The sequence below is a fragment of the Salmo salar genome, chromosome ssa07 (assembly GCF_905237065.1).
Source record: "Salmo salar chromosome ssa07, Ssal_v3.1, whole genome shotgun sequence".
NCBI classification, from domain to species: Eukaryota; Metazoa; Chordata; class Actinopteri; order Salmoniformes; family Salmonidae; genus Salmo; species Salmo salar.
This window is the reverse complement of record NC_059448.1, coordinates 34,336,389-34,350,864: the sequence shown is the minus strand read 5'-3', so window position 1 is coordinate 34,350,864 and position 14,476 is coordinate 34,336,389. Positions and strand designations below refer to the sequence as shown.

The window sequence follows — 14,476 nt, the reverse complement described above, 5'->3', positions numbered from 1 at the left end:
CGCATCAACCTACCTGGTGTCCCGAATGAAAGATGCGACAAATCACAGACCGTAGGAATTAATACAGAGAGAATATCGAATACCAGTATAGCTTAATAGTTTACAACAAAGCTATATCACAATCCGATAATTAAGAACAGTTAAATGGCATACACACAAAACAACCTTATAATTGTGATTGGTTGATCCAGCCCAGCAATGCAATATTCTCTTGTGCGTACACCGTATTGTGGGTGCAAGAAGCAGCCAACCATCTCCCCTGTAAAGAAAACAAAGGCAGAACAATTATCTGTGCAGTCGAGCTTTTAAGAAAAATACACGCGCGATTCAGTCTAGCACAGCCACGCGCACCCGCATAGTCTATCAGTATGTTCCAACTCCTTCCAGCGATCCATGTGGTAAATTAAGGAGTATGCTATCAACTGTGAATAAAATTCGCGGGAAACGTCAAACTGGGCGTAAAGCACCGCACACCAGCTCCATTCGTATTGGGTTGTGGGTAAGGGAGTATTTCAATTCATGCGCAAAATGTTGGCCATTGTGATTTTGGGTGAAATTCTAAAATGCGCCAGACGCATTCTGAAGAAGTCTCTAATAAACAATCAAGTTAGACAAATGGTCATCCATGTTTGTGCTGAGCTTCAACACTTAAGAATCTCCGACAAAATATGTTTTAGTATAGTATGAATAAACCATAATATCCAGTCATGGTCCAGCTTCAACCACAAGAGGGCCTCTATTTCCAATTTCTGTTGAGCCAGGAATGCTCGTTATACGTTTACCTCCTTAGGGCACGAATACCCAATCAGAGTCATTATCAATCAAGTTACATTATAGCCTACACAACCTTCAGGTTGGTAATTCCGAATAGTTTACAGAAAATAATGAGTACTAGGCTTTACACAACTTTATTGAAGTTTGTGTATAAATACACATGCACATTTCAAATGTAAACCCAAGTGAACTCAAACGCAGCCAAACCTGGAAACCCTGTCATGCAAGGATGCTGAATGTATTCACCTTTACAAAAAAAGTCAGAACAATAGCTCTTTAAAAAATATTCAATCCCCCAGAAGAGAAGAGTACAGGCAAGAATTCTGGGCATGTGTCCAAAATTATAGAGCTCTACTTTTGACCAGAGCACTATGTATAGGGCGCCATTTCGGACACAACCCTGAACTCGTGGACTATAAAGCCAAATTCCTATTACATCGTCGGTCTTGCCAAGGTCTTTATATATATATATATTTTTTTTTTTTATTAAATTCTTACATAAATAAATACATGTTATCAAATGTGCACTCACAGAGTGAACTCTTATGTACAGTATTATATAGCCTATATGTAATCACCATATCTCATCCACTCAGGCTGATCAGTAATACTACCCTCCACCCATCCCTCCCGCCCTCTACAGCGAAAGACCCTACTTCATGCTCCAACCACAATGAAGCATTATTTTCCCTTGGAAGAGTGGACACATACAGCAGTACCCAGGTATTTCTATCAAAGGTAATGAACCCCCTACTATTTCCCCCCTCACATTTAACCAAAGCAAGAAAAGAGGCAAAAAAACCCAACCTGGCCTTACAAGTGGATCAGTTCAAGTCAGTCATTCAGCATACATTCGGGCTCTCGCTTTTGACTTTAAAAAAAATTGGTTGAATTCCGGTAGCAGCGGTTGCTATTCATGTATGTTTCAAAGACAGGGTTGAGGGTGTGAACGTAAGTGTTCCTGTGAATGTATGAATGAGTTTCAGCTCGTATCTGTGTCCTGTTTAAGTGTGTGTGTTTTGGGGCCATGCACAGACAGCGTGACATAATAATGTGCTGAAGACGACAATCTGAGATTAAGAGTTAAGGCTGAGGTGATCCAACCAAGAAACAGAAATCTAATGTATCACCAATAATCATAATCTCAAAAAGCCTCTAGAAGGAGCAGGTAGCGGAGGAGAGGCTCAAGAAGCCATGTAAAGCTAGTAATGCATCATACAGCCTAAGAGTGGTGGGTCATCCCAGAAAAGCACCTACCTAATATGCAAACACGTCTCCTAATCACTTATGCAGATCTGAATATGGTAGTAGCTCCACCTTGTCATGTGATAGGTATGTGAAATGGGACGAAATGGGACGAAAAATTCACCTAACCTATCTGATAATTTCAGATCTACAAAAGTGTCTAGGGGTTGTTTCTGGAACTTGACTTCATGTGGCTAGGAGTATACTTACTGTAGGGACCAGCAGAATAAAAAAACAACTTAATTATAAGGCTCATATTGTGTACATTAGTTGTGTCTAAAATGCAAGTTCACCACATGACTGGTTTGGCTGTTTTACATTATGAAATGTATTTTGCTCTTCCTCCTCACATACACAAAGCAGAGTAGGAGGTCTGATCTAGGATCAGGTCCCTCCCTGTCCATATAACCTTATTCATTATGATCCTAAAGGCAAAAATGATCCTAGATCAGCACTCCTACTCTACACAGAGCATAGTCACTATGTGTGGATGTGTGTTCTGTTGACCAGTGTTTAAAAGGCAGCATTCAAAGCATTTTAACTGAGAAGACCCTGGCTCAGAGTAATTTGTAAAACAATTGAAGTACGTGGCACTAATATACGATTCATTATTTTAAAAAATGGGGGTAGAGGTGAATGTGCAACAAAATAAAAGTATTAGGACGAATTCCCAAAAAGGCTTCAGCGCATCATTAAACTTAATAATAATTCAGTGTTCATCAAAAAAATATATATTTACAAGGCCTAGCTTAAAAAGAATGGTAAAATGGTATGCTAATGCTTTGTGCTCTCAAAAAGATAAAAACTTAACAAAATTAAAGCAGGTGGCTGGGAGGGAGTATCGGTTCGAAGCGCCAAAGCAGCGACACCACTGCACTGTGACATTCTGTGTTTGATTCTATGACGAACTGAACTTCGTAATGCAGGCCTTCCTAACGCTTCTAATGGATCCATTAGATTTCAGAATTATGTCATTGTTCAGAATCAGAACAGAGCTTGACTTCTTTTTCCTCCAGAGTGGATGATTCATGTAGAATGGACATGGAGAAGACTCACTGCGACACGAATAAGACCGGTCAGTCAGGCCACAGACATCTATAGGCCCTGATTTCTTTAGTAATGTTGCTTGGGTGTTCCAGCACTGACAAACTTCTCAGTGTTTAGTTTCCCCTGGTAGCCCACTCTTCGTAGGGCTGGATGGGGTCAGAGGTCAGTGCACAGCCTCAGGCCTGGCCCACTGCTCTGTGTCTGTCGATATGGCTTAGGATGGATATTGTTGGCTCTGTCGCTCTTTCTCCAGCTCAGTTGGTTTTCATGGTGACATTGTCGTTTACATCTTCTTCGTCGCTCTGGACTGAAGCAGAGGCCCCCTGGGATGAGGCGACGCTCTTCCTCTCCTCCTCCCCTTCTCTGTTCTCCTCCTCTCGGTCCAGATCGAAGTAGCCTGTTCCATTCACTGTGTCCTGACGCTGGTAGAACAGCACGTACGCTGCTTTGGACTGAGCAGAGACACACATGAAGTGCACATTCAATTCACACTGGGCAGTGCTGTGTATCTGACAAGATGTTAGAGGACCATGGAACTCACCACTATCTGATCTTTGTTGGCTGGAGAGACACTGCTGTCATCAAAGTTGTACCACTTGTCATCATCCTTGTTCTTCGCATAAGCAGTATCTAAGGTGTCCCAAAGACAAGATGAGAAGATGAGCATTTGTCTGCTAAAAGCACACATGGAATTAAGACTGTTGGTTCATCTTCCTTGTTTGAATCAACTCGGATAAGACTGTGGCTAGCAATGTCTGAATGTATAATTTTGAATACACATTACGTTCAAATAAAGTTGTCTGCACTTCTAGTGTTGATGACTAAATTGTCAAATAAAAATACTTAAAAATCAGACTTACAGTGTCCTCCTCCCATGCCTCCGTAGTGGTTGGAGACCGCAATGAGATCGTAGCGACAGGGAGCAGCATTAGGGTCGATCAGGAACTCTGACATTTCCATGTCACTGGAGAAAGAATCACACAAAGAACCATTCATGGGGGGGAGCATTCCTTGTTTATTCTTCAAGAGATATTTAACATTTGTATAAGTGATTTACAACTTAAAGGGATACTTCTGGATTTTGGCAACGAAGCCCTTTAACTACTTCCCAAGAGTTAGATGAACATGTGGATAAAAATGTTATGTCTTTGTCCTGTATGAAGGATGTTAGAGGTAGTTTCGTGAGCCAATGCTAACTAGCGTCAGCACAATGACGAAGTGTATGGGCATGCATGTTAGCAACTTCCTTCAAATTGCTCGCAGAGACATACAAATGGTATCCACGAGTTCATCTTACTCTGGGGAGGTAGAACAAAATCCAGAAGTATCCCTTTAAATCATAGGGAAACAGCTGAGTGTTTTTACTTTCACAATTATACTTGTTCATTGACATTATAGCTTGTTTTGACAAAAAAGTATGGCCGTCTGGTCAAAACCGTACCCGAGTGGGAAATCAACTAGTGAATCCAGCTTGTCCCTCATGTATCTGCTGTAGGAGAAGCGTTTCAGATGGACCACCAGGACTGGAGGCAGAGACCACAGGTCCAGCTTCTTAGTGGCCTGCTGGTGCACCTTGCAGTTTGGACAGTACCTGGGATAGATTCATGAATTATTAGATTATATTTGATTTGACGATAAAAAATTAAAAAAGCAGTGTCTCTCCAGCCAACAAAAGATCAGATAGTGGTACTACCCGAGACAGACAGGATCAATTACACATCTGACCAAATCACAGAAGATTTTAGTTCTGGGTTAATGGAGATTAATATCATGTTAAAACATGTATTCTTTTTATTTTTATTTTGAGTGAACTATTCTTTTAAATGTTCATTATTTCCTTTATTAGCCTTGACAATATGAAGTTAAGTCTCACCATGGGTCCTCAGCTCCGAGCTTCTCTTTGGTGGTGAACAGCTCGATGCAGTCTTTCAGCTTGAAGAAAGCTTTCTTCTGAGGCTTATACTCCATGCTCTCATGCTTCTCAAAGTCCTGTTCACAGGCAGAGCAAGATTTAGGTTATTATTTATTTAGTTCAATTATTACCATCCGAGGCTTAAAGAGAGACATTCATTCTACAACAGTGTTTCCAAGCCTCTTCTCAAATACCTCCAGCAATTCCAACTATTTGATCTATAAACAAGCACACCAGGTTTGGGAAACACTATTCTAGGACAGACAAAGACATCCATGCAGAGGAGTCTGACATTAATTGATATACTATACACCCCTCTGTATTTATTTAGACAGCGATGCAAAAATATGTAAATTCCTCTATAATCCAGCATTTTGGATTTTAGATCAAATATTTCATATGAGGCGACAATACAGAATGTCACCTGTCATAATGATGAGTGAGAAAGTTAGAGGAACAAAAATCATATACACCCCCCCCAAAAAAATGCTAACCCCTCACCATTACCAATAACGAACGGGTGGTTAGCTTTTTTTGGGTGGTATGATCTTTGTTGCTCTGTAACTTTCTAACGTATTTTTTGTCATGATTATCCATGGTACCATTCACATTCATGGGTATTTTTAATCCCTGCCCCCATCCCCACAGGAGGCCTAAAGCCAGGCAGTCATTGTAATTAAGAATTTGCTCTGAACTGATTTGCATAGTTAAATAAAGTTTAAATACATATATTTAAAAAAATGCAGAAGTGTTCAGAAACATTTATTCTTATTTACAATAAAAGTGACTCCAAAATGACAATACATTTTTCACCATTCAGTTCCTATTGGGCAAAAAAGCATCCAAAACAAACTGCAAATGCATCCAACAAGTTTGTAGAGTCACAAGCTTGATGTCGTTTAGGAATATGGGACCAAATACTAAACTGTTGACAACTTTAATACACTTTAATTTGTCCAAATACTCATGGGAAAAAAAAGTATTCCAATGGGGGGGACTAGATACATAGTGACTTAATTTCTAAATGGTAAAACATATGTATGAATATAACCTCAAATAAAAAGGTGACATTCTGTACTGTCACCCCTTACATGAAACATTTTATTATCTGAAATAAATTTAAAAAAATCACATTTTATATTCACTGTCCAAATAAATAAGGGTAGTGTAGGTAAAATGGTTTCTAGTGTTAGAGGAGAGGAGAAAGCCTTACCTCTGTGATACCCTCATGAAAGTGTTTCTTCTTAACCTCTGGTTCCCAGTCCAAAGAGAGATAGGACCGGTCTATTACAGGGAGAGAGCAATATACCCTTTAAGACTAATTGTAAAGGTGATAATATAACAGAAAGAGAAAGGTGGATTGTGCATTAACAACTAGTAGAGGCACTGCTTATTGCTTACAATAAGTATAATATTATTAGAACGTTACCATGTTTTTATCTTTATCGGAGGGTTGTGACTTCATCTGCATACTGTATGCAAAATGCCTATCTTACCACTGAGTCTGAGGTGTCCCTCGTTGAACCGGATCTGCCGCGGTTCCTCCTTGATTAAGCTGAAGTCCATCTTCCCCATGTTGTTAAACTGGAATGTAAACAATCTCTTCTTGTCCTCCATCGTCGTAGAAATCTGGTTCTGGTGACCTTTGGTCCCTGAATTCTCTCCCCCTAGACCAACCCCGTTCTCCAGCTCGTTGTCCCCGCCACCCACAGAGTCCTCTGATTGGCTGTTGTCGTTCTCAGAGGGAAGCTCCTGGTCCTGACTGGATTCGTCGTCTCCATCCTGCTCGTCAGTCTCCATCTGGCCTGGAATGGATCAGCCGATCAGTTTTTGGAATAGCTTTATCGACAGGGGTTACATTTTTTATTTAACCTTTATTTAATGCTGAGACCACAGTCTCTTTTGCAGATGAGCCCTGAGTAATATCAATAAAACAACTACACTGTACATATCTATTTACATATCAATTACAAAACACATCAAAGGGAAACACAATACACAATCATATAAAACATTCTTCAGTCTTAGGTGAGCGCATGTGTAAGTGTGTCCGTTTGAGTGTGTGTTCTTGAGTGTGTGTGTTACCTACTGGGCGAGCCGTCCTCCAGGACCCCATTAGTAGCATTTCCATTGACAGTGTGTTGTTTAGAAGAGGGTGTTGTCTCCTCAGTGTCGTCCTCCTCAACGACAGAATGCACAAACCGACTGCACCATACAACATAAAACACACAATATTAATATAATCAGTTACCATTCAATACATAGACATACTCCAACAACATCTAACTGTTCAACATAACTGATATGCTCCCCTCGAAGAAAGAAACATCCACCCTCAGTGCTGTTATTACACAGTTCTTCAGTGCTCCCGGCGTACAAAACATTTCATGAGAAAACATATAAAGATCAGGATATTGTGTCAAAGTCTTGTTTACACTAGAAACCAAAAAACGTTCCATAGAAACAATGAAAAGAGCAATCAAATGTATTTATATAGCCCTTTTCACAGCAACATCTGTCACAATTAGGCTAAGTACTTAACAAGAGCGCAGAGTACAAGGTTAGTTAGCGGCAGTTTCTGAGATGGTTACCTACCCACCAGAGGCGTAGCAGCAGCATGTTGTAAAGCTTGCTGTAGCGCATGAATGTATGTACAGAGCATTTGGAAAGTATTCAGACCCCTTGATTTTTTCCCACATTTTGTTACGTTACAGCCTTATTCTAAAATGGACCCACCCCCCCGCAATCTACACACAATACCCCATAACGACAAAGCAAAAACTGAAACGTCACATTTACATTAGTATTCAGACACTTTACTCAGTACTTTGTTGAAGCACCTTTGGCAGCGATTACAGCCTTGCGTGTTCTTGGGCATGATGCTACAAGCTCGGCACACCTGTATTTGGGGAGATTCTTCTCTCAAGCTCTGTCAGGTTGGATGGGGAACGTCGCTGCACAGCTTTTTTCAGGTCTCTCCAGAGATGTTCGATCAGGTTCAAGTCCGGGCTCTGGCTGGGCCAATCTTGGCCACCAATCAGGCCTTTATGGTAGAGTGGCCAGACGGAAGCCACTCCTCAGCCGCTTGGAGTTCGCCAAAAGGCATCCAAAGGACTCTCAGACCATGAGAAACAAGAGAAACAAGATTCTTTGGTCTGATTTAACCAAGATCGAACTCTTTGGCCGGAATGCCAAGCGTCACGTCTGGAGGAAACCTGGCACCATCCTTACGGTGAAGCATGGTAGTGGCATCATCATGGTGTTGGGATGTTTTTCAGTAGCAGGGACTTGGAGACTAATCGGGATCGAGGGAAAGATGAACGGAGCAAAGTACAGAGAGATCCAAGATGAAAACATGCTCCAGAACACTCAGGACCTCAGACTGGGACGAAGGTTCACCTTCCAACAGGACAATGACCCTAAGCACACAGCCAAGACAACACAGGGGTGGCTTCGGGACAAGTCTCTGAATGTCCTTGAGCGGCCCAGCAAGAGTCCGAACTTGAACCGGATCAAACATCTCTGGAGACCTGAAAATATCTGTGCAGCAACTCTCACCATCCAAACTGACAGCGCTTGAGAGGATCTGCAAAGAAGAATGGGAGAAACTCCCCAAATACAGGTGTGCCAAGCTTGTAATGTCATACCCAAGAAGACTGAAGGCTGTAATCGCTGTCAAAGGTGCTTCAACGAAGTACTGAGTAAAGGGTCTGAATACTTACGTAAATGTGATAGTTTTTTGTTGCAAAAAAAATCTAAAAACCTGTGTTTGCTTTGTCATTATGGGGAATTGTGTGTAGACTGATGAGAAAAAAATACAATTGAATCAATTTCAGAATAAGGCTGTAACGTGACAAAATTTGGAAAACGTCAAGGGGTCGGAATACTTTCCGAATGCACTGTATGCATGTAAGAGTGTGTATGTGTAACCCACCAGAGGCGTAGCAGCAACATGTTTTAGAGCATGTGTGTGTGACCCACCAGAGATGTACCAGCAGCATGTTGTAGAGCTTGTCCTCACTGAGTGTTCTGGGGACAGTGATAAGGAAGGGCTGGCCAAACAGAGGAGTGGAGGTGTGGTTGTACCCTGACTGCTTGTACTTTTCTCTAAGGTGGACTGGGATCACCACATGGTCTGTGTCCTCCAGCCGGTTCACTGCCACTTCAAAGCTGTACAACAAGGAGAGAGTTATTTTTTCCCCCATTAATTTAACCTTTATTTACCATGGCAAGTCAGTTAAGAACCACCCTCTGCGGGCTCGGGAAACAACAAGATGCATCCGGTTTCCAGGGGAAATGGAAAGAGCCTGTGACGCGACTACCACTTTTGGATGTTAACAAGGCGACACGCCATCTTAATTCCTCCTCCACATTTACTGGATTGGTTCAACAGTGCAGTTTTTTTTCTTTCTCGTCAGGACCGGAAAGAAAGAAACCCTGCGGACGTCTGCTACATTATGTTAGTTATTAAGAAAAAATGCACTGCCACCTCAAAGCTACAGAACTATAGGGTAGGGTGAATATGTTGCAGATATCCGCATCTTTGGTAAGTTAAGGGTTGTATTCATTCGGGCATACTGTAGCAAAACGTTTTGCGAGGGAAAACCGAGTGTTTCAAATTGGACAGGTTCAGGTAGTCCCTCCCGTTTTCAGTCCATGCCCTTCTGTTTGGTACCTAATGAATACAACTCAGGTTTCACAGATCTAACACTGGAGGGTGGAGTAGACAGTGCTTCATCCAACTGCCTTCATCAGAATAGTCTGACACTCACACATAGATGTCGTCCCTCTCCATGATGCTGCTGAGGTTCTCATTGGTGGCAAATATCCGATGGAACCGATGGTTGTAGATATCTGTTACAATCATCTGAATTTGAAAAAAAAAAGAAATCTTAAGTACACATACATTGCATTCAGAAAGTATTCAGACCCCTTGACTTTTTCCACATTTTGTTACATTACAACCTTATTCTAAAACTGATCAAATTGCTTTTTTCCCCCCTCAATTTACACACAAAACCCCATAACAACAAAGCAAAAACAGAAATATTACATTCATATAAGTATTCAGACCCTTTACTCAGTACTTTGTTGAAGCACCTTTGGCGATTAAAGCCTTGAGTGTTCTTGGGTATGATGCTACTAGCTTGGCACACCTGTATTTGTGGAGTTTCTCAAATTCATCTCTGCAGATCCTCTAAAGCTTTGTCAGATTGGATGGGGAGCGTCGCTGCACATCTATTCTCAGGTCTCCCCAGAGATGTTCGACCAAGTTTAAAGTCCGGGCTCTGGCTGGGCCATTCAGAGACTTGTCCCGAAGCCACTCCTGCGTTGTCTTGGCTGTGTATTAAGGGTCGTTGTCCTGTTGGAAGGTGAACCTTCACCTCAGTCTGAGGTCCTGAGCGCTCTGGAGCAGGTTTTCATCAAAGATCTCTGTACTTTGCTCCGTTCATCTTTCCCTAGATCCTGACTAGTCTTCCAGTCCCTGCATCTGAAAAACAACCCCACAGCACGATGCTGCCACCACCATGCTTCACCGTAGGGATGGTGCCAGGTTTCCTCCAGACGTGACGCTTGGCATTCAGGCCGAAGTGTTCAATCTTGGTTTCATCAGACCAGAGAATCTTGCTTCTCATGGTCTGAGAGTCCTTCAGGTGCCTTTTTGGCAAACTCCAAGTGGCTGTCATGTACCTTTTTACTGAAGATTGGCTTCCATCTGGCCACTCTCCCATAAAGGCCTGATTGGTGGTGTGCTGCAGAGATGCTTGTCTTTCTGGAAGGTTCTCCCATCTCCACAGAGAAACTCTGGAGCTCTGTCAGAGTGACCATCGGGTACTTGGTCACCTCCCTGACCAAGGCCCTCCTCCCCCGATTACTAAGTTTGGCCGGGCGGCCAGCTCTAGGTAGAGTCTTGGCGGTTCCAAACTTCTTCCATTTAAAAATGGAGGCCACTGTGTTCTTGGGGACCTTGTATGCTGCAGAAATGTTTTGGTACCCTTCCCCAGATCTGTGCCCCACAATCCTGTCTTGGAGCTCTACAGACAATTCCTTTGACCTCATGGCTTGGTTTTTGCTCTGACATGCACTGTCAACTGTGGGACCTTATATAGACAGGTGTGTGCCTTTCTATATTTACCACAGGTGGACTCCAATCAAGTTGTAGAAACATCAAGGAAGATCAATGGAATCAGGAAGCAGCCGAGTTCAATTTCGAGTCTCATAGCAAAGGGTCTGAATACTTATGTAAATAAGGTATGTTTTTTTATTTGTAATACATTTGCAGAAATTTCCCAAAAACGTTTCACTTTATCATTATGGGGTATTGTGTGTAGATTGATGAGGAAAAAACGATTTAATCCATTTTAGAATAAGGCTGTAATGTAATAAAATCTGGAAAAAGGGAAGAGGTCTGAATACTTTCCGAATGCACTGTAAACCATTCCAGAGCATACATTTTAATTTAGCCTCTATTTAACCAGGTATAAAATCCCTTGGGAGGTTAAAAACCTATTTTTTGAGGGAGAACTGATTTAGTTAAGAGCAAGACAGATGTGTGTGTGTGTATATCTATCTATCTATCTATCTATCGATCTCTATCTATCAATCTCTCTATCTATCTATCTATCTATCTATCTCTCTCTCTCTCTCTCTCTCTCTATCTATCTATCTATCTATCTATCTATCTATCTATCTATCGATCTCTATCGATCGCTATCTATCTATTGATCTCTATCGATCGCTATCTATCTATCGATCTCTATCGATCGCTATCTATCTATCTATCTATCTATCTATCTATCTATTGATCTCTATATCTATCGATCTCTATCGATCGCTATCTATCTATCGATCTCCATCGATCGCTATCTATCTATCTCTAGATCTCTATCTATCTCTAGATCTCTATCTATCTCTAGATCTCTATCTATCTATCTATCTATCTATCTATCTATCTATCTATCTATCTATCTATCTATCTATCTATCTATCTATCTATCTATCTATCTCTATCGATCTCTATCGATCTCTATATCTATCGATCTCCATCAATCTCTATCTATCTATCTATCTATCTATCTATCTATCTATCTATCTATCTATCTATCTATCTATCTATCTATCTATCTATCTATCTATCGATATCTATCTATCTATCTATCTATCTATCTATATCTATCTCTAGATCTCTATCTATCTATCTCTAGATCTCTATCTATCTCTAGATATATATCTATATCTATCTATCGATCTCCATCTATCTATCTATCTCTCAATATCTCTCTATCAATCTCTATATCTCTCTCTATCTATCGATCTCTCAATATCTATCTATCTCTCTCTCAATATCTATCTATCTCTCTCTCAATATCTATCTATCTCTCTGTAGCTATCTATCTATCGCTCTCTGTAGCTATCTATCTATCTCTCTCTGTAGCTATCTATCTCTCTCTCTCTGTAGCTATCTATCTCTCTCTGTAGCTATCTATCTATCTCTCTCTGTAGCTATCTATCTAGCTCTCTCTGTAGCTATCTATCTAGCTCTCTCTGTAGCTATCTATCTAGCTCTCTCTGTAGCTATCTATCTAGCTCTCTCTGTAGCTATCTATCTAGCTCTCTCTGTAGCTATCTATCTAGCTCTCTCTATAGCTATCTATCTAGCTCTCTCTATAGCTATCTATCTAGCTCTCTCTATAGCTATCTATCTAGCTCTCTCTCTCTAGCTATCTATCTAGCTCTCTCTCTAGCTATCTATCTAGCTCTCTCTCTCTCTCTCTCTCTATTGATCTCTCTCTATCGATCTCTATCTATATATCTATCTATCTATCTATCTATCTATCTATCTATCGCTATCTCTATCTATCTATCGATCTCTCTGTCTATCTATCGATCTCCTATCTATCTATCTATCTATCTATCTATCTATCTATCTATATCTATTTATCTTTATCTATTTATCTCTATCTATAGATCTCTCGATATCTATCTATCGAAATCTATATCTATCGATCTCTATCTATCGATCTCTATCTATCTATCTCTATATCTCTATCTCTCGATCTCTCTCTCGATCTATATCTCTCTCTCTCTCTCTCTAGATCGATCTCGCTCTCTCTCTATCGATCTCTCTCTCTATCGATCTTTATTTCTCTATCGATCTCTATATCTCTCTATCGATCTCTCTATCGATCTCTATCTCTCTATCGATCTCTATCTCTCTCTATCTAGCTCTCGATATCTCTCTCTATATCTCTCTCGATATCTCTCTATATCTCTCGATCTATCGATATCTCTCCATCTATCGATATCTCTCCATCTATCGATAGCTCTCCATCTATCGATAGCTCTCCATCTATCGATAGCTCTCTCTCTATCGATAGCTCTCTCTCTATCGATATCTCTCTCTCTCTCTATATATATATATATATATCTCTATATATATCTCTCTCTCTCTATATATATATATATATATCTATCTCTCTATATATAGATATATATCTCTCTCTATATATATATATATCTATATATCTCTCTCTCTCTCTCTATATATATATATATATATCTCTATATATATCTCTATATATATCTCTCTCTCTCTATATATATCTCTCTCTCTCTCTCTCTATATATATATCTATATATATCTCTCTCTATATATATCTATATATATCTATATATCTCTATATCTCTCTCTCTCTCTCTCTCTCTCTCTCTCTCTCTCTCTCTCTCTCTCTCTCTCTCTCTCTCTCTCTCTCTCTCTCTCTCTATATATATATCTCTATATACATATATATATATCTCTCTGTCTCTATATATATACTGCTCAAAAAAATAAAGGGAACACTTAAACAACACATCCTAGATCTGAATGAAAGAAATAATCTTTTTTCTTTACATAGTTGAATGTGCTGACAACAAAATCACACAAAAATAATCAATGGAAATCCAATTTATCAACCCATGGAGGTCTGGATTTGGAGTCACACTCAAAATTAAAGTGGAAAACCACACTACAGGCTGATCCAACTTTGATGTAATGTCCTTAAAACGAGTCAAAATGAGGCTCAGTTGTGTGTATGACCTCCCTACAACACCTGGGCATGCTCCTGATGAGGTGGCGGATGGTCTCCTGAGGGATCTCCTCCCAGACCTGGACTAAAGCATCCGCCAACTCCTGGACAGTCTGTGGTGCAACGTGGCGTTGGTGGATGGAGCGAGACATGATGTCCCAGATGTGCTAAATTGGGCGGGCCAGTCCATAGCATCAATGCCTTCCTCTTGCAGGAACTGCTGACACACTCCAGCCACATGAGGTCTAGCATTGTCTTGCATTCGGAGGAACCCAGGGCCAACCGCACCAGCATATGGTCTCACAAGGGGTCTGAGGATCTCATCTCAGTGCCTAATGGCAGTCAGGCTACCTCTGGCGAGCACATGGAGGGCTGTGCGGCCCCCCAAAGAAATGCCACCCCACACCATGACTGACCTACCGCCAAACCG

The 14,476-nt window shown here is 40.8% G+C and overlaps 1 protein-coding gene across 2 annotated transcripts in view; it reads right to left on the bottom strand.

Annotated features, from left to right (window-relative positions):
- Nucleotides 1–892: 892 nt before the first annotated feature.
- The window catches only part of LOC100306760 (ubiquitin carboxyl-terminal hydrolase 15), a 74,104-nt gene continuing 60,520 nt past the window's right edge, over nt 893–14,476 (bottom strand). For both annotated transcript variants that reach the window (XM_045721881.1, XM_045721880.1), the window contains exons 10-19: nt 9,751–9,845; nt 8,960–9,148; nt 7,068–7,183; nt 6,475–6,783; nt 6,192–6,262; nt 4,940–5,055; nt 4,508–4,657; nt 3,927–4,030; nt 3,608–3,696; nt 893–3,518 (exon numbers count right to left, since the gene is read on the bottom strand). In XM_045721881.1, the coding sequence (XP_045577837.1) occupies nt 3,321–3,518; nt 3,608–3,696; nt 3,927–4,030; nt 4,508–4,657; nt 4,940–5,055; nt 6,192–6,262; nt 6,475–6,783; nt 7,068–7,183; nt 8,960–9,148; nt 9,751–9,845 (1,437 nt within the window). In that variant the 3' untranslated portion in view covers nt 893–3,320. The remainder of the gene's footprint in view (nt 3,519–3,607; nt 3,697–3,926; nt 4,031–4,507; nt 4,658–4,939; nt 5,056–6,191; nt 6,263–6,474; nt 6,784–7,067; nt 7,184–8,959; nt 9,149–9,750; nt 9,846–14,476) is intronic.